Source organism: Euphorbia lathyris, chromosome 2, assembly GCF_963576675.1.
Source record: "Euphorbia lathyris chromosome 2, ddEupLath1.1, whole genome shotgun sequence".
Lineage (NCBI taxonomy): Eukaryota > Viridiplantae > Streptophyta > Magnoliopsida > Malpighiales > Euphorbiaceae > Euphorbia > Euphorbia lathyris.
Genome location: NC_088911.1, coordinates 49,563,393 through 49,590,059, shown reverse-complemented (window position 1 = coordinate 49,590,059; position 26,667 = coordinate 49,563,393). Strand labels below are relative to the sequence as shown.

General features: G+C 36.7%; 2 protein-coding genes across 4 annotated transcripts; both read right to left on the bottom strand.

Moving 5' to 3' along the window:
• Nucleotides 1-1,146: 1,146 nt before the first annotated feature.
• On the bottom strand, nucleotides 1,147-3,669 carry LOC136220415 (zinc finger protein 5). Its single transcript, XM_066008237.1, has one exon. It carries the CDS (start codon nucleotides 2,103-2,105, stop codon nucleotides 1,365-1,367), a length of 741 nt encoding a protein of 246 aa, XP_065864309.1. The 5' UTR covers nucleotides 2,106-3,669; the 3' UTR covers nucleotides 1,147-1,364.
• A 14,504-nt stretch (nucleotides 3,670-18,173) lies between these two features.
• LOC136218132 (uncharacterized) lies at nucleotides 18,174-25,870 on the bottom strand. Of its 3 annotated transcripts, XR_010683647.1 has the most exons (9): nucleotides 25,665-25,870; nucleotides 25,501-25,561; nucleotides 24,994-25,136; nucleotides 24,681-24,730; nucleotides 24,029-24,591; nucleotides 20,341-20,421; nucleotides 19,340-19,379; nucleotides 19,160-19,222; nucleotides 18,174-18,660 (listed from the first exon to the last, which is right to left on the bottom strand). XR_010683647.1 is itself a non-coding variant. In XM_066004889.1 (8 exons), the coding sequence occupies exons 1-8, from the start codon at nucleotides 25,667-25,669 to the stop codon at nucleotides 18,604-18,606; spliced, it is 1,023 nt and encodes a 340-aa protein (XP_065860961.1). In that variant the 5' UTR covers nucleotides 25,670-25,867; the 3' UTR covers nucleotides 18,174-18,603. The 3 variants fall into 3 exon arrangements, 2 of the variants coding, with proteins under 2 accessions (XP_065860961.1, XP_065860962.1); XM_066004889.1 differs by lacking the exon at nucleotides 19,340-19,379 and having other exon boundaries at nucleotides 25,665-25,867; XM_066004890.1 differs by lacking the exon at nucleotides 19,340-19,379 and having other exon boundaries at nucleotides 25,501-25,572; nucleotides 25,665-25,866.
• Nucleotides 25,871-26,667: the final 797 nt, after the last annotated feature.

Sequence of the window (26,667 nt, the reverse complement as noted above, 5' to 3'; positions counted from 1 at the left end):
CCCAACGCAATGTTCATTTGCACTTCTCAGCTGAACAGAATCAACGCCCTAACATGCCGCAGATAATTATTCATCCGAGTGTAGAAACGACGCGAACAAGATCATGGATCGGGCCAGACTCTCACGCTGAGATCGGAACCAGGCGGAACTTGCATGGGACCAATCTTCTACCCCAATCTGTACCACGGTCAATCAATTGTAGTCATCCAGAAACCGGATGGACAAAATGCAACGTAGACACGGCTTTGTTCAAGGAAGATGTGGTTTTTGGTATGGGAGCAGTACTATGCGACAGTTCAGGATCATTTATAGTAGGTTTCAATGCTCACATGACCGGAACAGTTACAGTAAGAATGGCTGAAGCTATGGCGTTAAAAACAGGTATGGAATGGATACAACGCCTGGGTTACCAGAACGTTATTTTTGAGTCAGATGCTAAGGTAGTCATTGATAGTATCAATTCAGGAGGTAGGGACATCACAGAGTTCGGTAATATCATCGCCGACTTGAGGTCCCTGCTAAGATATCACACTAGTTTTTCAGTGTCTTTTGTTCCAAGGTTAGCGAACGCAGTAGCCCATCTTATGGTACGAAAATACTCGTTCCTATGCTAATTCTTTCATTCATTATTCTTCTCCTGTATTCATTGAAAGCACTCTCATTCGAGATATTTCGTTATGTTCCGAATAAAAGTTATTCTTTCTGATTCAAAAAAAAAAGAAAAAAGTGATTGCCATAAAAAAAATGAAACACCTTTTAGTAGAACATGGAGTGGTTAGATGAGTGCTTGGTGAAGTGAATGATGTATGTTTTTTTTTTTAATGGAATGTTACCTCTTTTTTTTTGTTTACTATCTCTTTTTTTTCAATAAAAATATAATTTTTAAATAATAAAACAATAATTTATGGAGCTATAACGGTAACTTTTGGAGTTGCTTAACATTTGAATTTTTTTTAATAAAAGTTGACAAAAAATGATATAAATGAGAGAAAAAACTATAAAATATTATATTTGGATGATGCATTTAAATTTTGGTTGTTTGGATTAGATGCTCTCTAATAAAATAGAATGTTAGAGAGCATACTCTTTCTTTCTTTCTTTCTTTCTTTCTTTTTTTTATTGATAAAAAGAAAAGAGAAGGCAAGATGCATAATTTACAAGATTATATTGCTGTAAAAAAACAGAAATAAATAGATTACATTAAAATCTTGAATCCTACATTGAAAATTATACATGATAATGTTTATGTGTATGTATAAAATAAACAAATTCCTCTTACTGTCATTGATCAGAATCTCTAGGTGTTAACAGCGTAAAGCATGATCATAAATTTTCTTTCTTTCATGTAATAATAATATCCTAATTCAGGTGGAGCTTTGGATATTTGATTGCAAGCTAAGTCCTAAATGAAGATCCAAAGATTTACAGGTTCGCTTGGGATTAGGCAAAGATGTTCTAATTTCAGGCCTATTTTCCCTGGATGTATCAGCATGTGTTAAAGTGAACATACAATTAGTTTCTTGCTGAGACAGAGACAGAGACAGAGACTGAGAAGGTACACCATACCATTTTGGTTCCTGAGATCCAGTAAGATGAGAATTCTGATCATAAGGATTGAAACTAATCTGAGACTCTTCATAGAGTGTAAATTCAGGAGTAGAGCATGATGGATCATAGAACCATTGTGCTGAACCGTGGCCGTTATAATTCAGGTTGTTCTGGTAAGGTTGAAGATAACAGCTGATGCTCGCCTTTCTCGCTTGAAGTTGCAACCTTTTCTTCTTCAATCTTTCTTTCTTATGAGCATTTTGATGACCGCCTAAAGCCTGCGAGTTTGCAAATTCTTTAAAACAATACTGACACTCAAACTTCTTATCATCTGTCAAAAAACTTTTCTCCTTCACAGAGAAAACAGTGTTTGATGAATTCACACTTTCATCTCCTTCTGCCGAACCTTTCAGGAAGTTGCGGTCTTCGTTCCTGTACAAATTCAGCTCAAAACCAAATAATTTCACCTTCTTTTCAACACAGGATTCAGCAGAATGACAATTGTCTCCATCTAATGTGGAAGAAAATATGATATTATCAGAGCACTCCTTATCCATCTGTCTTAAACTTAGAAAACAGAAAAAAGTATTTTGTACTAGTAATGCATGGATTAGTTGTCTACCTTCTCTTCCTTATATAGTAAACATTATGGTTTCTAATGATGCATTGCATCTAAAAACAGCACTATAGTATTATAATAACATGAACAGGATTAAATAAAAGATAGATACCCCAGAGTCAATATAAAAGACAAATAAAAATTAAAAAAGAAAAGTCAGATCAGAAAAGCCGTCTCATGCAGCAATATTGATTAAAAAGAATAAAATTTAAAATGGATACACTTGAAACGTTTCTCCATCAAACAGGATTCAGTGTAAGCAGTATCAAACATATAAAAAAGCATGCAATCATGGAACATCCAGATTATTTAAAAATAAATATTCAATGCTTAAAGAAGGGATAAAGGTTATAATTTATTAATTGTAATTAACAAAAGTCAAAGAAAGATGAGATGGGATGTTATAACCTGGAAGGAAGGAAGGATCCTACCTTGTAACAAATCTCCCACTGTACTTAAAATGCATATCTATTATCTAATCCAAGATTATTATTTTACTAATCCAACTAATGAGTCAGTGGAATCATGTATTGTCCTCTACCTGAGATTATTATTATTATATAAAAGTAATAAAAAAATAATCCCCACATCATACCTGTGGGTGCCAAGTCCCATCCACTATACAAGACCCAAATAATGTTTATAAAAAAATGTTGAGATCTGTAGAAATGTGATTATTCAGCACCATATGAAGTTTCTTTGTAATTATTCCTCCACCCACAAATATTTATTTCATAAGAAAAGTATTTTAATATACATTTATCTTGACCATGTTTAGGGAATGGGAATGCTATTTTAGAATAGTAAGGAGGAGAGTAGTTACTAGAGAAAGGAATATAACAAGTGGGTAATGATGTAAGCATATATACTAATTAAGGTCTTCAATAAGATCTGAGCATATCTTCTTAGAACAGCCAAACCTATATTATATACCTAAAAGCATATGTTTTAAGGTGAATCAAGTCATAATAATTAACATTATAGTATACTAAATGTATAAGCAAAGGCATTTGCTTTGGACAGTTGTTTTAATTGGACCCCACTTCTTGTAGCTTTGGAGACAATGCTAAAAACTAATAGATTTGTGTTTTTATTCTATTGTCTCAAATTCAATATCCGAACTTCCTGCATATTGGTGAACGTGTTCCACCAATAGATCTCATCCTCATCCTCATCCTCATCAATTTCCCACTCCTTTTTCTCTAGTCTATTCAAATTATTTTCCCACTTTAGGAGAAGTTTTCCAATTAGGGATGCTAACATGTGGAATTATATTAGATAAAATTAACCAAAGATAGGAGATTTGCTTCTGGTGGCTTGGTGGGTGAGTTTGAGTTGAGTTAGTTGGTTGGTTCATTTTAATTGATTGATTAATGTTTCATCTCATTTAATTTGTCCATGTGTTAGATATGTAGAGGATGATTAATCTACCATCAGCCAACCCCAAATACTGTTTATTCTACGCACATATGTATATATAACTAAACTATATATTGTACTTTATTGACAAATCAAAAAAATATTAAGAAACTGTGAAAGAATGCCAAGATTGACTAAGGCAAAAAACAAAGATTATATTTATCATTTGTTTAAGATTAAAGAGAAATGAACGCAATCCAGGAAACGGCAAGAGTGGTTGTGGAATGTTTAAGACTATCTATGTACCTTAAAGTACCATTTTCTAGTACATCTGAAGCAGTCCTTAAGGGGTATAAAAAAATATGACAGTTTATAGGTCCTTCAGTCCTCTCAGATCCAGTTCAATTCAAAAGATTGGAGTCCAAAAAGAAACTGCAAAAGACAATAAACTTCTACAGAAATAAATGTGAATACAATCATACATTCACAAAAGCTGAATTCCACTTTTTATTATTATTATTATTATTATTATTATTATTATTATTATTATTATTATTATTATATATATTGGTTGGAAACAAGAGTTGGGATATTTATTAATTGTTCTAAAATAATGAAAAAGAAACAGAAGAAGTACCCATGAAACATCGTTTATATAAAACGTGGTGATATATAGCTTGAAGGAACGAGGAAACTCAATCATCCTCATAGTGCAACAAAATAACACATACCCATTTTGACTTATTTATCAATCATCATATAGCTCTAGGAAAACTTAGACAGCACAACAAGTATAACAAGAAAGCTTTTGATAGCCAATGGCAATTAACTATAATGATATTCAGAAAGAAGATAACATCAAATCATACTTGGCTATTTAAAAACCATGATAATAAAGAAGCCACAATGGTACCGCATGAGGCCAAGAAGATAAAGACAGTAGTACAATCTTGACCAGGACAAACTTAGGCCAATATATCTCTTAGAAAATACATAATTATGTTGGGAAATTCAAACCTGATCATCTTTCTTTCTTTTTTTTAAAGGAAAGACAAAAACATGATATATAAGTAAAACAATTGCAACAGAATTAAAATGGCACAAATCTTTGAGAATTCCAATTCCGCAGGAACTATTCTTACTCTCCCATGTCACTTTGAACATTGATGGTGCAAACATCAATTTAACTATTTGAAGATGCAGACCCACGATAAATTTCTAGGACCCAGCCGGACATTATAAAATAGCCACAGAATAGAAATTCTATATTGAAGTTAAATGACGATTTGATACAAGCAGTACTCATTTGTTTATAGATCAAAAACTGCTAAAGAACTTTCATATGATATGATTAAAGGGCGGCCCGGTCGCATTACGCGTCCCCGCTGAGCGAGGGTCCAGGGAGGGGTCCCACCACAAGGGTGTATTGGGGGCAAGCCTTCCCTTGCCAATTTAATTGGCAAGAGGCCGCTCCTAAGACTCGAACCCGTGACCTCAGGTCACACGGCAACAACGTTTTACCGTTGCGCCAAGGCTCGCCCTCTTTTCATATGATATGATTCAGAGCAGAAAAACATTAGCTAATTGCCAGTGAGGTTTAATGTTAGCAAATTGTTTTAAACGGTTTTTGGGATTCGCTCAAGCTCATCTCGAATTTTGTTCCTAAAATTGGCATTAAACATATCAACAATATGGTCCAACAATCATTTTCAGAAGCAGTAGCAACAAACGGTACTCAAGTCTGCTTTGGAGGTTATAAAGAAAAACCTTCATAATTACCCCAATTTGATGGGACAAAATAAATGTTTTCCATGCTTTAATTAACATCCATTTCATCTTCCAACTAAGAGAGTTTATTGTTGCGTGAATTTCAAACACCCTACACAAACCCGCGAAATATGAATTCCCGATCGAATCAATTTGCACCCAAGTAGAGGCAAATGTAGCTACGGAAATCATGGATACCATTTCTAGAATAGAAATCACGAACCAAAAAACGAATAGGTTGGACTAAAAACGATTTTCTTTTATTAGTAAAAGAGGGATAGTATCAATTTAATATCTGACAGAGTATTAAGATTTGTTACTGTAGAAGATAACGCTTACAGTAGATTGTAGGAGCTACTTGGCTATTACTTCGAGAAGATTGATCTACCAATCCACAGCGCCATCGAAGTTTCAAAGACGTAAGAGGATCGACTTATGTTGCTGTTTTCGTCAAGCAATCGGCCAGCATTGCAATATTTCCTATACCAGACATTTTATTGTTTTCGATCCTATTCCAAGAACCTGTCATCAGCTCTGATCTAACCTAACCCAAATCCTTGTGATATGAAAATTTGAAAATTAAACCAAGGGAGTTTGGCGGAATCACAATCAATATTTATTTATTTTAGGATTGTTACAAAAACAAAAAAACTTAATTGTCCCTAAACTTAAAGTGTTTTTATAGCCCTCAACTTAAAATCTATCGAAAAAAAAAATTAAACCGTTGCACATGATTTAAAATGTTCTTACATAATTCAAGGATATTGGGTGTTTTATTTTTTTTTTTTTTTTTTTTGGTTGATTGATTACATTTTACGCAAATTGAGTAACTATCAGGACATTTTAAGCAAGTTAAAAAATTATAGTCCATTTTAAAAATTAATAAAACCAATTAAGTTTTTTTAGACAAATTCAAACCTTAATTTTATTTTTTTGATTTAATTTTTTTTTGTAATGGTTTGGTTTTCTAGTAATCCGAACAAGAAAAAATATAGTAATATTCTTTCACAATAATTATTATTATAATTTTAATAAATAATTAAAAGTAAATTTTAAATAAATTCGATTCAATTTTTTTTTTTTTATGAACAAATTCAATTCAGCTGAGGAATTTCCTAGGGGAATTTCTGGAATACGATATAAACAATAGTTTGGGGATGTACAGATCTTACATGCGGATTAGAGTGGCCATTGACATCAGAAAACCCCTGAAAAGATTTAAGAAAATTCGCAGAGCTCAGGGAGATTGGCAGTTTGTCAATTTTAAGTATGAGAGGTTGGGCATTTTTTGTTATCTATGTGGAGTGTTGGGTCATGCTGAACGTTATTGTTCGATACCTCTTGAACAAGGGGAAGTGGAGATAAAGAGGGAATAGGGGGAGTGGTTGAAGGCGCCGGTTAGAAGGGGAGGGGACCAGAGTGGCTCACGTTGGCTGAGGGAGCCTGGGAATGGGAGTGTGGGGGATAGGGAACTGCCGAGAGCAATGGGGGGGGGGGTTGAGATTGGGAACGGGACTAAACCGGCATCCAGTTCATCAACAGGTAACCAGAATGCATCTCAGGGGTGGGTCATCTATCAGGCCACTGATAGTTGAGGAGATTGATACGAATAAGGAATTGGGAAAAGAAAATGAAGGGATTGATGTGCCGGATGATAGGAAAAGGAGGAGGGGAGGGGAGGTGAGATGGGAGGAGGAGGAGATCCTATGATGGCAGACATAAGCAACGTTCAAACACAGGGGCCACCGAATGGGCCGGTGACGGGACAGGAGGGTTCTATTTCTAAGAGTGATAAGGAACTTTCTGAGACAGAAAAGATGGCGAGACTTGGATTCCAGGTCCGCCAGGGACTATGAGTTGCATTAGCTGGAACTATCGGGGGATGGGAAACACTCGGGCAGTTCGTGCTTTGGGGGAGTTAGTCCGGACTAACAACCCTGATCTTGTTTTCCTCATGGAGACTCTCTCTGATGAACACAGAATGAGGGGTCTTGGGATAAAGTTTAATTTGAAGGGAGTTTTTGTAGTAAATGTGAGAGGTAGAAGTGGGGGGTTGGCAGTACTTTGGAAGGAGGGAATGGATGTGACCGTGCAGGGATACTCGGATCATCATATTGATCTTACTATCAAACACGAGTCGAAAGGGGCCTGGAGGTTTGTGGGTTTTTATGGGTATGCAGACAGAGGGAGACAGAAGGAGTCATGGGATCTTATTCGAATGGTTGCAGGACTATCCACACTACCCTGGGTAGTAATGGGGGACTTTAATTGTATCCTGCGCCCTGAGGAGAAGATGGGAGGCAGTCTCTACCCGTCGGCTCTGAGCAGAGAGTTTGCTAAGGTAATAGAGGAGTGTGGCTTGATGGAGTTAGCAGGGGAAGGAAGCCAGTTTACATGTGAGAGAGGTAGAGGCACGGCAGGTTGGGTGCGGGAGAAATTAGACAGGGGCTTGGCTAGTGGGGATTGGTTTCAGCTCTTTCCGGACTATAAGCTTCGGAGTTTGATATCTCCCTATTCTGATCATACTCCGCTGGGTCTAAAACTTGAGACTAAGGATGAGGGGCACAGGGGGGGCGGTTTCCGGTTTGAGTATGCATGGGTTAAGGAGCCAGGTTTCAGGGAGGTTGTAGAGGAGAGTTGGGCTAAGCAGAGAAGATTTGACATTTCATACAAACTGGAGAGATGTGTAGAAACAATGAATCAATGGGGAGCCGAGTTTAGACAAAAGTTTAAGGCAAAGAAAGAGGGGCTGGTGAAAAAATTGCAATTCCTGCAAGATAAGGTGGGTAGACAATTTGAATTGCAGTATCTGGAGACAAAAGGTAAACTCAATCTGGTGCTAGAGCAGGAGGAGCAGTACTGGAAGCAGAGGGCAAAGGTCTTTTGGCTTAAGAATGGGGATCAGAATAACCGGTATTTCCATTCTTGTGTCAAGGTAAGGAGAAGGTAAAGGGCGATATCAGGGCTACATGATGAAAATGGCAACCTGCTAGACGATCCGGGGTCACTCGGTTCGCATATTAGTGAGTATTTCAAACAACTCTTCTCTCCTTCTTTATTTACTCAGAATGATATAGTAAATATCCCTGATAGTGTTGTGTCAAATGAAATGAATGATGAGCTGACTGCTCCATTTAGAATTGAAGAGTTTAAAAGTGTTGTGTTTTCTATGCATGTTGACAAATCCCCTGGACCTTATGGGTTAAGTCCAGGATTTTATCAGCATTTTTGGGATTTGATTGGGGAGGATATATTTAGGGCCTGTGTAGGCTGGTTGGAGAGGTCAGAGTTCCCTGCAAATCTGAATGATACCTCTATTGCTCTTATCCCTAAAATTGAAACACCTTTATCAATTAAGGATTACAGGCCTATTTCCTTGTGTAATGTCCTGCACAAAATTATTGCAAAGGTCTTAGCTAACAGGCTTAAAGGGTGTTTACCAAACTTTGTCAATGAGAGCCAATCTGCTTTTGTCCCTGGAAGGTCTATAATTGACAATGTGCAGATTGCTTTCGAAACTATTCACTATATGAATAGAAATAATAGAGGGGCAGGAGGGGGAGTGGCCTTAAAGATTGATATTAGCAAAGCCTATGACAGAGTTGATTGGAACTTCTTGGAAGCAGTGCTATATCGAATGGGGTTCAGTGAGAAATGGGTTAAGTGGATAATGCTCTGCATCACAACGGTCAGTTATAATGTCATGGTTAATCAAGTTCTTGAGGGACCAATTAAGCCGAGTAGGGGACTAAGCCATAGAGACCCACTCTCTCCCTACCTATTTATTTTGTGTGCAGAAGTCTTATCAAAGCTGATTGTTAAAGCAGAAAGTGAGAACAGGTTGCAAGGTAGTCGAATCTGTAGAGGGGCTCCGTCAATTTCGCACCTGTTCTTTGCAGATGATAGTTTTCTCTTCTTTGGAGCGGAAGTGGAGCAGGCCAGGACAAGAAATATTTTCTTGTTTCTGATTGATAGGTTGAGAAAGAGGTTTGGAAGTTGGGGATTTAGATTCCTATCCAGTGCAGGAAAAGAGGTGTTGCTAAAGTCTGTAGCCCATGCTCTGTCAACCTTTTGTATGAGCACTTTTCTGATACCTAAATCAATCTGCGCTGAGCTGCAGCGTATGATGAACTCTTTCTGGTGGGGTATGAAGGAGGGTGGAAGAAAGAATATGCACTGGTTCAATTGGTCGACCCTATGTCAAGGGAAAGATGGGGTTTAGGGATCTCCATTTGTTCAATCTATCACTCCTGGGAAAGCAGGGATGGAAGCTGCTTCATAATCCGAATTCTATGGTTAGTCGCTTGTTCAAAGCTAAATATTTCGCTACTAGCCCTTTTTTATCCTCCAAATTAGGCAATAATCCTAGTTTTGTTTGGAGAAGTATATGGGGATCCATAGAGCTCTTAAAATTGGGAATCAGGTGGAGAGTAGGAGACGGTAGGTCAATAAATGTGTGGAAGGACCCTTGGGTACCAAATGTAGAAAAATTCACCATAAATTCTACTGGAGTTGAAGGAATGGAGGAATTGAGGGTTAATGAACTGTTTATGGAAGGTACTAGGGTGTGGGATAAGGAGAAAGTGCAAGGATGCTTCTGTGATGAGGAAGCTCAGAAGGTGTGTGCGATTCAGTTACCTATTAGGGAAGTGGGCGATGTTCAGATCTGGCAGCATACGAGGGATGGAAGATACTCGTCTAAGTCGGGGTATAGAGCAATTGAGAATGAAACACATAACAGAACGCCGGTTGAAGGGTGGAAGATGTTGTGGTTGCTAAACATTCCTCCTAAATGGAAATCTTTCGTTTGGAAGTTGTGTTCGGGCTGTTTACCAACCAGAGCCAATCTCAATCGATGACATATTCCCGTGCCATTGATTTGCGTTACTTGTGGAGAATAGGAGGAGACTTGTCGACATTTATTCTCACTTTGTTGTTTTGCAGGTGAATGCTGGAGGGAAGCGGGCTTACTGAACCCATCGGGCAATTTTAATACAGCAATACAATGGCTGACGGAAGGCATTTCAAACGTAAACAAAGAGCTCTTGTCAAAAAGAGTCATGGTTCTACTCGTGATATGGAGGCAGCGCAATAATAAACTATGGAATGAGGTAGAAACTACAGCAGCTGAATGCGTGAGACGAGGTTACGTGCAGCTACAGGAATGGAAGGAAAAGAAATAGATGATCAATGAACCAACGGCTCCAATCTCCGCGGGTGATAGTCACACAGCAGCAGACAGGGCGGAGCACAGCAGTTCGGCAGGGACGCCAACATTGCGGAATCAACAGCAGCTACACGGAAGGTCTGACGCTAGCAGGTCGGCCATATCAGTAGGCGAGGAATTGATGGTCGAAGGCCAGGGGCAGACCTCGACGACCGCGGAAGCTGCACAGGACATCGAGCAGCGGCGGGGATTTCAACCTCCTGTTCCGATGCCAAATAATCGTACAACAGCAGGTCCGTCTTCTTCAGCGCATCCACAGTAGGAAATAAAGTGGCGGTGTCCACGCACAGGTTATTTGAAATGTAACGTTGATGGCGCTCTCTTTCGAGAGTCGGAGATAGGGGCACCGGAGTCATAGTACGGGACGACACAGGTACCTTTTTGGGCTATAATAGCGTAGCTCGGGAGGGTCTATTCTCACTTTTAATGATTGAAGCTCTAGCTTTGAGAGACGGCATTCTTTGGGCGATCACAAACCAATGGGTAAAAGTGGAGTTTGAATCAGACGCGTTGAATGTGGTTAACGCGATTGGTAAATTAGAGATAGATTTTTCGGATTTTGGTTCTATTAATTGCAAGGTTTTACTTTCAGAAAACCGAGATTTCTCGGTATCATATGTCAAAAGATTAGTGAATGGGGCTGCTCACTTAATTGCTAGGCACTCCCGTTCCAATGCTAATTCATCTTGTGCTTTTGTAACGCCTCTCTGGCTAACTTCGGTTCTTGAACAGGACAAATTGTCCGGTTCGTTTTATTGAAAGGTTTTCTATTTTGATTCAAAAAAAACAAATTCAATTCAAATTTAATATATAACATGAATATATATGGATTTAAGTTGAAATTTCTATATAAAGAAAAAGCTAAGAATTAGTTGGAGTATATAATATAATATAGCTGCTATGAAACTTTATATCTTTTTTATATCAAACGGTAAAAAATAAAACATTGCAAGTTGATGGACATGATAAATTAATATGCTAGAGAGTGAATCAAGTTGATTAGTAGGATAGTGTGGATTCCCATGTTTAGGCTCCTCCAACCAAACACCCACTAATTCTTAAAATTAAGATTTAATTTTTAAAGAATTATATCATATGACAAATTTAATGTCCTTAAATTTTTAATTATTTTTATTCGTGTACTGGATGTATAATTTAATCAAATTTTTGTTATACAGATAATTAATTAAATATACCCAATAACAAATATTTAATTAAATCAACTTTTACATTTTTAAAATGGTTCATTTTTCCAAGTTTTTTATGTGATTTACTGTTCCAGTGTGTGGACGAATGTATATATATTAACCTTGCATGCAGGTCTGATACGGTGAGAATCCACCCGAAACACCAAGTTGGAACCTTTTTTTCTATGAAATACAACTCAGGGTAAGGTGAAACTGAGTGAAATTGGCTGAAATTAAACCAAAAAAGGGAAGGAGGCTAATCGGACATAGCGCTGGGCAATCGCCCATCATATGGGTCGATCGCCCACGCCCCACTTTTAACGGGTTAACTGGCTCAGTCACCGTGAGGGCCAATCGCCTCTTAATGATGGTCAATCGCCCCTGTTACCCATAATAGTTAGGGTTCGTGACTTAGCTCCGATTCTCACTAAAACTCATTCCGTTTGGAAATTAGGGCATCCAAAAAACATCATTAGATCTCTTATCTTTCATTTTTTGATTCATTAACCCCTTGATCTTTTATTTAGATATATTAAGCATACTGATCATTTATTTTTTCATCCCATCAAACCCTTAATGACCAAAATAATCAATTTTGAACATAGAACCCGATTAACATAGTGTTATTCATTTCACCTACATTCGAAATTTGTATTTTTTCACTGTTTGAAAGAAGTTTTAGATATGTAATGTAGTTGCTACAGGAAAAGTATAAAAACCTTGATTCGAAGTGTAAAAAATATATTTTTTTTTTATAATTTCAAATACAGATGAAATTAATAAGATAGTTCATAACTTACTAATTTGGTAAGCAAGAGATTTAGTGAGACAAAAAAAAAATAACTAATCAAGGTCTTAATATATCCAAATAAAAGATCAAGATAATTATTGCCAAATTTTAAATGGGTGTTGTTATTCCCAGCTACCATTTCTCACCCCTAGCCCCGTGAAAGGACGAAAATACTCTTTCAGGTGTTTGGGGATGGAAAATGGGTTATCTTTTTTGCTCTCTCGACACGCGGACGTGTGACTATCACGCCTCACCTTGTGGTGAGGCGTGTGTCAATCACGCCCCACGTCCTGGTAGATTTTTTTTTACATACTATACAATTTTAATTAAAACTTGTAACAATAATATAAGTTAAGTTGATAAATAAATATTATCAATTAAAACACATAAATTCATATACATCAATAAAATCTATTCCAAGCGACTCTCTTGTCAGCATAGATATTATCCAAGTGACGAACACTCGGATCACGAAATCTATGCCATTGGACGGGAATGGGAGGTGTTGAAACACCTTTCCACATGATTTTGATTTGACAAAATTATTTAAAGTTAATCCATGATTAAGGGGCAATTAAATTTAAGTGCTTTGATTTAATTGTACTAATGTGTTTGTTCAATGTTGAGTATAATTATAAGTGAACGGAAATAAAAAGTACGACAGAATAAAGTCAGCATAAGGCACAAAAGCTGAGTAGAAAAGAACTCAGCATTAAAGAAGAAACGTCATCTTCAGAATTAACGCTTGAAGATAAAGCTGACCAGAGAAGCTGAGTGGAACACAACTCAGCATCAAAGAAGAGAAAGTCTTCCTCTAAAACTAAAGCTTGCAGACGAAGCTAACCATGGAAGCTGAGTAGAATATGACTCAGCCTCGCTAGAGACAAAGAACAAAGGCAACGTCAATAAAGTCAAGTTGAGTGCTCGTCAGGACAGCGCGAATAATCCGTTTGCAAAAAGACAAGATCCGACAACTGTCTGCACTAATAACAGAAGCTTTGAAATTACGCATGGAGACAGTTTCGAGATGCATGGGTCAACTGGCCGTTAGCTAAAAGATGAAACTGGCACTAGAAGACGAACCTGGCGGAAGAAGACAAGCCTGACGCCTGCTAATTTCAGAAGACATGATTGGCCTGCTACATCTGTATGCTGACCAGTGAATGACGCAAGGAGCCGTTTGAATTCAACGGATACTTCCAGATTCAAATGATTGCCACACCAGGAATTCACTATAAAAGGACAAGTGCTTCACTTGGATCCTTTGCCGAAATACAAAAAGAAAAAGATCATACATACAAAGCACATTCAAACAAGGAAGAAGATCTTACACCAAATTTCTATCTCTGTGTAAAAGCTAGATTGAATTTGTATTCATCTAAAGTGTTCTTCATCTAGTAAGAACAGATTTGTATCAATTGTAAAAGATTGAGAGAGTGGTGCTGAGTACTCGGTTTTAGTACTCAGCGGTAGAGAAAAATCTGAGTGTTCGGCTATAGCGCTCAGTAGGAGTTGAGTAGACGAATAGAGGAAGGTACTCTTGCATATTCAACTACCTTGTAAACGGTTTGTGCTCTACCTTTAAAGAGCTCAGTATTGGATTGAAAAAGCCCGAAAGGACTCTGGGGACTGGACGTAGGCGGTGAGGCCGAACCAGGATAAATCTTGCTGAGTAATTTCTAACCCTTTCTCTCAATATATATGTATGTGTTGTTTGCTTAAATTACTCAGGATATAATTTGCATAAGCTGACACTAAGTAATCAGAGTGCTGATGTCACACCCGACCCTAGACGACCTCAATCGGCATCGGGCGTGAAATAGAAAGATCATAATCAATACTTAAGAGCCTCCAAATTATCCAACGCCATTATATTACAATTGAATTACCAAAGTTCTAATCATAATTCTCACAATAAGCAGCCAACTTCCAAACCCCGCCTAAATGGTCGGTAACTTTTTCTATATCCTGTACTTTCTCACCTAAAAACATTAAAACATTTTAAAAATGTGAGACAAAAATCTCAGTAAGAAACTATCAGCTATAAAAACCAACTTTATTTAACATAGCTACATATATACATTTATAAAGGGATTTAATCCAAACCTTATAAAATATACTCAAAACGTAAGTTCATAATATAGTCAAAGTAGTAAACCAACAAATTAACTCCAAACTTTTCCTATAGCACCAAATTAACTTCACACACCCAATAATTATAATATATACTAATATTAAAATATAAATTCTAGACATTTAGACACGGACGTGACAACTGAGTTGGAAGCTGACCTTAAGTGTTAATTCCCAACTCACAAGTAAAACGGTTCTAGTCAGCCTCTGACTAAAGTTGTCTTACATCTCTTGGCCGTGCTGGCCAAAACTGAGTTAAGTAATTTAAAGAATTGATTAAGTCAGCGTAATTAAACGAAAAAGTTATATTAGTTCCTAACCCCCCCCCCCTTGGAACTAATCACACGGGACCAACAGGAGGCACTGGAAATCCAGGTCTTAAATAAGACCTATGTAGTGTTCATAACTCTCCAAATGACAAACGGCAATCTCTCGCTCCGATGGTCTCCCATCGTCTGAACGCATCGGCAGTATAGTTCAACATCCTAACTGTGGTGTAGTAAAAAGGAATATCACTACATTCAACACGGATGTAGCAGCATATAAGTCATCTGGACTCACCATCCAGTGGGACTCACCACACCCCGCTCTTGTCCATCTAATACGCGTGAGTGCACTATCTACTCGGTTCCAAAACACTAGCTCATACACATCACGGTGGGCCCGCACCTCATTTTCTATAAGTGTTCTTACCATCTTCCACTCCTCTTGATTATTTGTGATGGCGTCGGCTAAACACGAAATCCACAGCTACCATCTGATACAACATCTAGGTATCCAGTAATATATGGTACGATGAGTCCCTGGACCTTATGTAAATGATGGTATCCGCTGATATCCGCATTAAATCCGACTGCAAATATGAATATATGAAGTTCGTCAATGATAATATATATTTACTTTAACATGAACTTATTTATTACGAAAATAATAAATACCCAGCATCTCATTGTTATATATAGAGGACGATGAGCTTCGGCTACGACTACTTCTCAAAGTAAAAGACCGAGCACGACCACGTGCACCCTGACTATACTCCCATGCACTCAGATTGCGCTTCGTAGATGAAATCCCCTTTGGTCTATCCCTAACTGTATCTTTGACCTCGGGTTCTTTGTAACTGCCTTGATCCGGGTTAATTTGACCATGGATGTAGACAGATATGTTACGCACAATTGCAATTTGTCGACATTTTCCACAAGAGAGTGAAAAAACCGGTGATCCTCGGACCCATCGCCATATAGGGGAGCAGTAGCTGGTATGTCACTCAAACCATCAAAAGTAAGAGTTCTCCAAAAAGGATGGATGCGGTCCACACTAACCGGCGTATTCGAATCAATATGTTTTTTAATTTCACATGCACAAGGAATACCATGAGTCATGGGTAACACACATCCGCAATCGCTAAACACATCTACACCCAATCCGTGCATACGCACCATCTCATTATACAGTACACGCAAACAGTAATGTGAAACATGTGAGTTGAGGTAAGTGAAATGAACTACGCAGTGAGACACCGCAGATCTTCGTCTCGAGTCCTCAAGTGAGTATCTGGTTATATACAGTAAACCATTACAAAACTAATTTATTACAATTAAAAAGATTAAATTTAATAACAGAAAAATGTCTTACTTGATCGCATCAATCTGAGCCTCGATGTCTTTGTGCACCTTCGCCCACACTGTTTCGAGTGCTCTGGTAGATGAATTCAACCACTGCTTCAACTGTGCATGTGCACTCTCTACTCGACATGTTATGTTTTCTAAGTGCAACACATTGTTTGTCCACGCTCGACAGAATTTCTCCTTATGCACTAGCCATGTGGTCTCCACATATTGTATCGGATGAGGCCATTTGACAGTAGTATTCTTCATGTTTCTCACTGTCTCCTCATATTCGGCTACTGTCGACGCTTCGATTATTTTTTTTCCATTTGGTATTCTTAAAAATTTCTCCAAAATCCTTTCCAATCAATTTGTCTACTCTATCCTCCACATCTTTATTAATATGCCACGTACACAACAAATGATGAGTTTCTAAAAAAAATTGCACTAACTGGTCTTATCAATCCTAACTCCCGATCAGTAGTAATGACTGTCGGATGAACATCACCTCCGAGCAAAAGCCTCAATTTTTCTAAAACTCACATATAACTACCATTAGTCTCATCCTTCACAATTGCATAGGCAATCAAGAAGTTCTTGTTAGAAAGTGACATTCCAATGATCTCAAAAAATGGTATTTTATACTTGTTTGTTTTATATGCTGAATCCATGCCAACAAACAAGTAGTAGGATCGAAACAAGGTGATCGAAGTAGGATGTGCCATAAAGAGGCGAGTCACAACATTGCTATCTGGATCCACTTACATCTAATGTATGTAATCCATATCTATAACAAGCCGATAAAACTGACTAATTACATCCCGACCCTCAAAACTCTCAGTCCTTATTTTTCTCCTGTAATTATACACGTCTTTGGGTCGAGTTATCCTCATAGTGTTTTTTTTAATCGCTGCAAAAATAGCACAAGGTTTTGTTTGAGCTGCACTCATTTGACGCACAATTTTTTTTGAAACGGGACTTAGTCCACTCATCTGTCAATATCCCTGACAATATACAACCAATCCATGATTGTGCAGCAACATCATTTACCACCCAACCCCTTAATTCAGCGATTTCTAGAACCTTCACCTGGAATTTGCAACCACAATATTTTGTTTTCGTATTCCTCCGTATTACGTCCTCCATATCCCTATCCCTTTGGGTATTCTTTATACCACGAACACATTTAACCAATATCCATTTTAATTTACCCCATGTCTTGTGAAAAGCTATAGTTAACTCAAAGTCAAGACGAATCACCGTCTGTTTTGCCCAGTTAATAGCTTCCTAGTATGTTTCAAACGACTGTAAAGGATAAAATTCCACACTATAATCAACACCGTCACCTCCAAAGTCTTCTAACGGAACCTGCAAATGTTAATTAACGAACATTAGATTCCATTACGATCAAATTCGCCAATATTTTGGAACCTAAACCCCAAAATTCTATTTTCTGGGTACGGGACATGTGCACATTGCGCCCCACCTTGTGGTGGGTTGTGTGAGCATCACGCCCCACCACAAGGTGGGGCGTATGTAAGGGGCGTGATGTACACACCCCCACCACGTGGTGGGACACAATGCTCATACGCGCACCACCTTATGGTGGGGCGTGATGCTCACATGCCCTACACCCCAACAGTCACATTTTTCAAAACTTTTAAAACGTAATCAGAAATTTAAATATACCTCAATTTCAACGGATTGGTCGTTCTCGTCTCTTCCCAGGGATGACGGATTGCTCGCCATTACATGTGCAATCAAGGATTTCGGAAAGAAAAGAGTTTGAGAGAGAGTAGGATTTTTCAAATTTATGGTAAAGGGCGGTATCATCTTTTTCCAGGGGCTGAAAGTGGAAAATTGGGACTGTGTTTAGTAATCCACTTTTAAATACCACATGAGGCAAGGCAAATGACAAAATTTTGGAGAACACATGAGCCAAATACAAGTTTAATCCTTTATCAACACCAAACCAGCAAAGACAAGGTTGAAATTGCTCTAACATACACATCCAAGTTAATTTTTTACAATTTGCATGTAACCACCAACAGATTCTACTCTTATATCTTGAATACAAGTCTTCGTAAAAGAGCAAGTATGAAAAAAAATAATACAAGATTTAACAATCTAACAACATTAGCAAGTATTCTGCGCCTCCAAAATTTTTTTTGCCTCAATCAAATAATAGAGCAGCTGGGTAACTGTTGGATGGAAATATTTGACTAAGCGATTCACAATCACAGGGCACATCAAACCTACTCTGTAGAAATGCTGGGTGGAACTTCACAGAAAAGATACTAAATGAGCCACCATTGCACAAAATTCGACCAAATATCATAGCAAAACTTAGCTTTCCAATACACTTGTCAAGGTTGTCTTTTAGATCGAGGCAACAGGGCGAGCAGAATCTTTTTCCTTGGTCCCTGTACATAAGAGGCGCTTCATTAGAAACAAACAGAAACAAAGTTCATAACTGTTTAGCCACATGTATAAATCCCCTTCAACAGAGAAGTTACACCATACAACCAGATTTACCTGAGAACTGATACAATTAATAAATAGAAAAGACGACTTTATCAAAGGAAAACATTAGCAAACTTTTGAGTCATAATGAGGTAACACAGCTCCGCTCATTTCACTGTCTAGTTTCTTCACTTCAGTCAGATGATATATATGCTCAGAAAGTGCAAAATCCACTCTCACCTTTTCTTATGGTACATCTAAAAACAATCTCCGCAGAGTATGAATTAAGTCCTAACCTCTTACAGTGTGCTGATCACTGAATTTCACAAAAATGTTAAAGCAAACCAATTGACATATCATACAGAATTCAAATATTTGAGACGCAGAACATCAAATACATGAACTGTATTAAACTAAGTGGAAGATGGCACCCAAGATATAAGCAGGAGAAAAGATTACCATAGGTATTCCTAGCTCTTTGAGGTCATGTTCTCCCATCTGCTTCAACGCAGTCATATCCACCTGTTCATTATAGATCAGATACTATGAATCAGAAAAACACTTGCGCTAAACTGCACTAGTTGCTACATTTGGTTCATACCAACCAAAAATCGTCCACAAAGTTCAATATTCACCTACCAAGCAACTTCTAACTTTATTTTCATGCATTAGTCAATAACTGCATACCAAAGAAAAATAATTACAGGCATAAACATAGTATAATGACACTGAATAAAAGCTAATTCCTTCACCTTCTAGTAAGGATATATAACCACCGCTATGATACCAACTCTGTGGCACCTAATACCATAGTTGTCAAATCAAGATTCGACTCGTGAATCGAAATTCTCATTTTTTGAATAGTGACTCGTGAATCGAATTGTGAGATTCGGTTAAAATGCATAATATTACAAGAAAATAAAATATTTACTATATTGAACCCAAAATATTATCAAATATTAGTCTAGAAATGCAATTTTAATGTCAAAAAAGAAATCATATCAACCAAATTACTTAAATTCAAATCTAATGCAAATACAATCCTAATAAAATTAATTCTCAAATTGGACACTCTTTAATAACTTAGTGGAGATGGAGAGTTTTGAGTTTCTGATTCTGTTTTTTGTCTTGTTGTCAACTTGATAATGATGGAATAGAACTAGTTTGAGTTGATAACTTGATAAATAACAATCGGACTAGAGGAGATTGAGTTTAGTAGTTAGTGTTGTTGAAGTTTTTGATGAAATACAATGAAGATCTGGCTCGAAATAGAGCTGAATCGAATAGTATGATTCAAATTGTGAATTGTAAGATTCTGTTATAATTTAGATTCACCCTATAGATCCAGATCGAAATAGAGCTAAATCAAATCGAATCCTAAGATTCTAATAACAGTGCCTAATACACACCTAATGACATGAAATCTTATTATATGAACATCAACATAGAATAATATTCAATGCAAAGAACTCCACATAAGTCAACTCAATGAAGTAAGTTTTAGTTAAATAGGTCAAACTGCACATGATCTACATGCATTAGTCTTTACCAAAATAGTGCATGGGTGACAAGATTAATATGGAATTTATAGTCGAAAAAGGAACTTTTCTACGCCATTAGAACAAGGAAAAGTAGCATACTTCCTCAGCCTTGAATAGAATAACATATTTCGCCAGTCCTAGCGAATGCAACAAGCCTTCAACAGTTTGTTGTTCTTCTCCCTACATAATAATTCAAAATATACAAGGATGTCAGAATGAATATGGTACACATAATAACCTATAGGGTGAAAAAAAAAAGGACAATGGCATGCTATGATCTACTAAAAAAAAGGTTATGAAACTGTGAGAGAGAATCTAGATGTGTTTGCCAGTGAAGGATAATTTATCTAAATTATACAGCACAGTTCAGCTGAAGGAGAATCCGAATGTTTCAAGGAGAAAGTGGAACTATTACAGAACAAAAACAAAAATGATGCATCAACTAATTTCGTTCATTTCGTAACATTGAAACTACAATGACGTTTTGCTATAGCAATACTCCTCTAGAAGGCTGGGACCGTTCAAAAGTACTGGAAGTAATTTGCTTCCACCAAGTAATATGGATTATATTTCAACAATAAAATCATAATAAATAAATAAATAAATAAACATCTGCCACACAAGCAGCAGTTAGCACCTAGTAGTTTTTAACCTAGACATCTAGCTTAATTGCTGAAGTCTCATATCATTGTACTTAGAAACTAGAAATAGAGCTGCTCACACTTAGCAAAATTACACACTCAAAAGACAGGTAGAGAAAATTTGTGATAATCAAACTAACCTAATAACATATAAGGAAACTGAAATATTATCAATAAGGCCAAAAAACTTTGTTCCAAAAAGTCAAGTTGAAATAGAACGTCAAATCAAGCTATCAACATTCTCACATAGTATATCTGGGATCCAAATCAATCCAAAGGAATAATACACATAATTTGTCTGAATACAATAGCCTGCAGCAGGTGACCCTATTTTTGAGCTTTAGAAAGGCTATTTTAAGATTAGCAAGTGCAATCCAAGTATAAGGCCACAACCGAAGTTGTTAACTCATACATCTTCATCATGCAGTCAGTAATCTTTAGGCGAGCACAAAAGGACGATTGAGAATGTAAAAGTTGGGTAAACAAAACTTTATTCTGTAATTTGAAATAAACATTGACTAAAGTGCCTAAACTAGTCACCAACACTTGAAATTTGTATCATTTTAAAAGCTGACAATGTTTAAAGCAGCATCTACCCCTTGCAGGTTATCAAATTGATTCTGAAACTTAAGCATGTAAACATCTCCATAACTAAATCTAATTCAAGCTTCAAAGCAAATTCAGGTAGACTAAATGAAAGTGCTATACTTGTAGAGTCAAACAAGCTGAAATGTCCACTACCTAGTCAATAACAATAATGAAAACCATCATTCCAGATGACATAAAAAAATCAATTTCCTGAAAGGGTAACCTAGATATTGACTGCAGCTATCCATTTTCTTTAGTTTCAGAGGCATTAGATTTATTTATACAAAGGTCACAGGAAACTGCACTCTTTGTTGCTGTCACAGAAAACAGTAAAATTGATCATATCAGGTAAACTATAGTTAATAAAGGCCCAAGGGGTCATGGAGCCTAGGCGCAAGGGGTCATGGAGCCTAGGCGCAAGGTGCAGGTGCACGCCACAGTGACACAAGGTGCACTGAAGAAAAATAATATATAAAATCATAAATAACAACAATTAACAAATCTGAAATGCAACAAACTGTCAAATACTAAATCATATCCAATTATCCATAATCTTAACCACAAGTTCTAGCATAAAATGAACTCCAATTGACTACAAACTCTTCCATAATCATAATAATAAATTCTAAATCTAAAGACTAAAGTTCAACAAAACCGTAAGTTAATTAACTAATAATCTAATCAACTACTTTTCACCAAGACTATAGTTTATGGAGTCCATATCCATCACTCATCAAAGTAATCGCACCACTATCATCATCTCCAATGCCGAATTCATCTTCAAGGTTCTCAATCTCATCCTCTACAAGATACTCATCTACAAAATCAGATTCTTCTTCCTCATATCTACGATCTGCATGTGGCTCGTGTCCTCTAATAGTTTGATGGTTGGTCTCTCATTCAAATTGCATATTGGTCTTCAAAATGGCTAAGCATTTCTTTTGTCGTACTTTGAGATATTTTTTTTGTTCTAAATTTCTTTCATCTTTTATATATTTCTTTTAAGTTAATTTAATTTTAGGATTAAAGCCCTATTTGGCCCGTGTGGTATCCAAAATTTTGTCATTTGCCCCCTGTAGTATTATTTGGTGACGTTTGCCGCTGAGGTATTCTTATCGGTGACATTTAACCCATTTTAAATGGAAAATTATTTGATTTGTTAACTTTTCCACATGACACAATTTTTAACACGTGACAAAAAAAAATTGAAAAGAATTTCTATATAGACTTACATGTGGATAAATAAGGAATTAATATTTTTCTTACCTATCCACGTACTAAGTCTATATGGAAAAAAATAATTAAAACAATTATCATATGTACATGTCACGTGTCAAAAATTGTGTCATGTGGCAAGAATTAACAAATAGGTTAACTATTCATCCAAAATGGGTTAAATGTCACATATGGGAATACCTCAAGGAGCAAATGTTAACAAATGATACCACATGGGGAAATGATAAAATTTTGAATACTACAGGGCCAAATAAGCTGATATAGATAGGGAAGAGCTGAAATTAAAACACCCACTTTTTAACCATAGCTGATATAGATAGGGAAGAGCTGAAATTAAAACACCCACTTTTTAACTTGGAACCCTAAAAAAACGGTTTGGCTTATAAAAGTGCACCTAGGTGAGCCTCCAGCAAGGCACTAGGCTCAAGGCGCTCAGGCAAGCGCCTCTTGAATAGAGTCGTCCCTTTGGCTTCTTAGGTGATATGCTTGTAGCCTAGCCCTAGGCGTGCCTTCGATAACTATGAGGTACAAAACAACAAAAACAATCCCTTTCTATGTTGCATGGAAAGTGAAACGGACACCGGGAAACGTTAAAAAAAAAAAAAAAAAAAAAGAGCGGCCCGGTTACGCATCCCCGCTGAGTGAGGGTCCAGGGAGGGGTCCACCACAAGGGTGTACTGGGAGCAAGCCTTCCCCTGCCAATTTATTTGGCAAGAGGCCGCTCCTAAGACTCGAACCCGTGACCTCTTGGTCACACGACAAAGAGTTCATGTGCAACATAGATCCCTTTCCACCAGCTAATATACAAATTTTCAGTAATCAACCAAAGAACCCCTTGATCTCCTTTCATTCCCAAATGGCTTTCCCCAATTCAGGACCACTAGAGGAGTTCCATGATCTTCTGCTTCCTTTCTGACCAGTAGACATTCTGTTGCAAACAGCTCAGTGACAGAAACAACGGGATCTCAAAAACATGAAAGAAACAAAACTAATACACCCAATATGTACGACATCAGTCCACATCCCTTTAATAAAATATTCCATATTAAGAACTATAATCAGTACTTGGGAATTAATAAAACATTCTATATTAAGAGAACCATAACCAGTACTTGGGAATTAATATGTATTTGGGAATTAATAAAATATTCCATATTAAGAGAACTATAACCAGTACGCAGATAATAATTCAATATCAGCAATCTCACTGCAATCATTGCTGCTCATGTGAAGCACGTCAGCATGATATACACCCAAAATAAAGTGTACATGGGAATCAATGTTCTGAGGTGAAAAAAAACAAAAGGCAAAGAAACTTGTACCACATATGAGTTCTTCTGTATAATGCCACTCGATGGAGGAAGTTGGCTCAGGAGAGGTGCAACAGGCTTTGTAGATACTGAAGGCATCACAGATTTTGTCATGAAAGCTGTGGAACTACTGATAGGCCTTGAAGCATTAAGAACATCCTTGTTCATGTACGAAAATGCTCTTGGGTCTTCAAATGTCCTGCTTACTGGTCTTCTTGGTAAATCTTCTACATTTCTGGGTGGGGATAAACCCCTAGAACTACCTATAACTCTATCTGGAGATCTCCTTCTTATATGATCCAAAGTCCAGGGAGAATAAGAACTTCTTGACACATCCATCCGTGGCAAATTGTCTACACTTCTTGCAAGAGGAATTCGGCCGAGGACACTGGAGCTCTTTGTAGACATGTTTTGCCGTGTATCAGTTGTATTATATGGAGGGCCTGGTGGCTGCACCGTCCTAGACAATTTCTGGCGTAGGTCCATGCTTTTCTCATCATAATTGCTCTGAGCTCTTCTAGATACATTTTTTTGCATGAGTTTGTATCGGAGGTCATTCTTACCAATGCGAGCATCTTTTAATTATTAAAAAAACGCCAGGTCAGTTCTCCAAAAATGGGTCGGAAAGCTGAAAATATATATGAGTGCTGAACAAGTTCATTACCTTCTGCACCGTTACCATTCAAACTTGTTAAACAACTGTCTCCTCTTAGCCTACAAGAAAATAAAAGTATACGCAGTATAAAGCAGCTTCAATTTCAGCCTCTTGAAAAAGTTTCCTGACACCATTTAGGTGCTATATAATAGTTTACAATTTCTACAGTTAAAAAAAAGCAATTATTGAGGCAGACACAGGGATTAAGCGCTATTTTCTCTCCAATCCTCATAATATTTCCAAGCTTAAGTAGAACATTGTTCAGTAGATAGAAAATACGAAATTAACAGATTGACATATAGAAATGAAAGCAAAAACACACCGTTTACTGTTATGTAAGCTTCCACCTGAAGAGAAACTGTCTAAATTACTTCCTAATCTATCTCTCATAGAACGCTTGCTTCCAGCAGCTGGAAGTCGATCAACATGGTTAACATCTGGTACAGTTGCAGCTGTCTTCACCACCTGTCCAATTACACTCGAAAATCAATACGTTATCATAGAATATGAAAATGAATGTGCTCGACTTATCCGGCTTTCAGGAAAGAATCAAAATAGCACATTTTATGCTCGGAACTCGGAAGCAAAAACTTCGAATCAATACTGAAGAGTTTGTATATAGCTGAAATAGAAATTATTGTCAGCTTTATTGACGGATCATATTTCTTTTCCAATAGTTTCTTGGCAATCGAACAATACAAGGAATCAATAAACCAAAAAGACGAAAAGAAATTAAAAAATGAAAAAAAAAACGACACAAGAAACAAAACCTCAATTTGAATAACAATAATGAAGAGTTGGAAGCGTAAAAGGAAAAAAAAAAAAATACCTGACCAGTACGCCCGAGAGTAATAGTGACGCGACCTTTCGAAGTTTCAGCCATTTCGAAACTAAAAACACCCTAGAGAATCAATTCAGCAATCATTTCTTATAAAAAGAAAAATGGAAACCGATACATAATCGTGATATTAACCTAAAGGGAAGAAACCTAACCTCATAAAGAACAGAAACTGGCCGGGAACAGAAAAGCAGAGGCAGAGATAAGAAGAGTTAGGGTTTGAAAGAGCAGGGGGGACAGGTATGGAGGGCAAGCAAGAGGGGGAGAGTGTCGCTGTTTTTTTTTTTTTTGTTTGGAGAAGAAAATGAAAGGAAAAAGGGAAAATAAAAGAAATATTTCAAAGGCACGGGAATCTGCTTGAATGAAGAGCTGACCTGCCTCTCATTTCATCTCATCCTTCTCATTTCATTTTTCAATTAATTTTCTTTAATTATTTGGCAACCCCAATTTTAAGCTATTACTAGTTTAGTTTTTGATCCGTGCGATGCATGGATTCATCTTAATATATAAATATTAACAAAAATATAATTAATAATTACAATTAATGATATAAAAAAAGAGGAAGTGACACCTCAGCTCCATCGTTACTGTTTTATATTATATATAAATATGCAAAGAAATAGAGAGATTTTAGAGACTAATTTAAATTATGTAGAACTTTTAGATATAGATATGCAGAGAATTAGAGAGATTTTAGGGATTAATTTAAATTCTGTAGAACTCTTAGATGTAGTACGGATAAAATAATCTTTTTATAAATAAATATAATAATATAACTAAAGTTAATATATTATATTTTTTATTATATTTTTATCAGTAAAAAAGGAGGAAGTGACACCTCAGCTCCATCGTTACTGTTTTATATTATATATAGATATGCAGAGAATTAGAGAGATTTTAGGGACTAATTTAAATTATGTAGAACTTTTAGATATAGATATGCAGAGAATTAGAGAGATTTTAGGGATTAATTTAAATTATGTAGAACTCTTAGATATAGTACGGATAAAATAATCTTTTTTATAAATAAATATAATAATATAACTAAAGTTAATATATTATAAAATAATCTTTTTTATAAATAAATATAATAATATAACTAAAGTTAATATATTATATTTTTTATCAGTAAAAAAAGGAGAAAGTGACACCCCAGCT

Bases quoted from the DNA above. Each gene is read 5' to 3' on its own strand.
- LOC136220415 (XM_066008237.1), bottom strand. From the start codon at position 2,105: ATGGATAAGGAGTGCTCTGATAATATCATATTTTCTTCCACATTAGAT.
- LOC136218132 (XM_066004889.1), bottom strand. The intron at 24,731-24,993 runs GTGTGTTTTTGC...ATTTTCTTGTAG, and splicing joins AGCTTACATAACAGTAAACG to GCTAAGAGGAGACAGTTGTT. The intron at 18,661-19,159 runs GTAATCTTTTCT...TCTTATGTACAG, and splicing joins AAGAGCTAGGAATACCTATG to GGACCAAGGAAAAAGATTCT.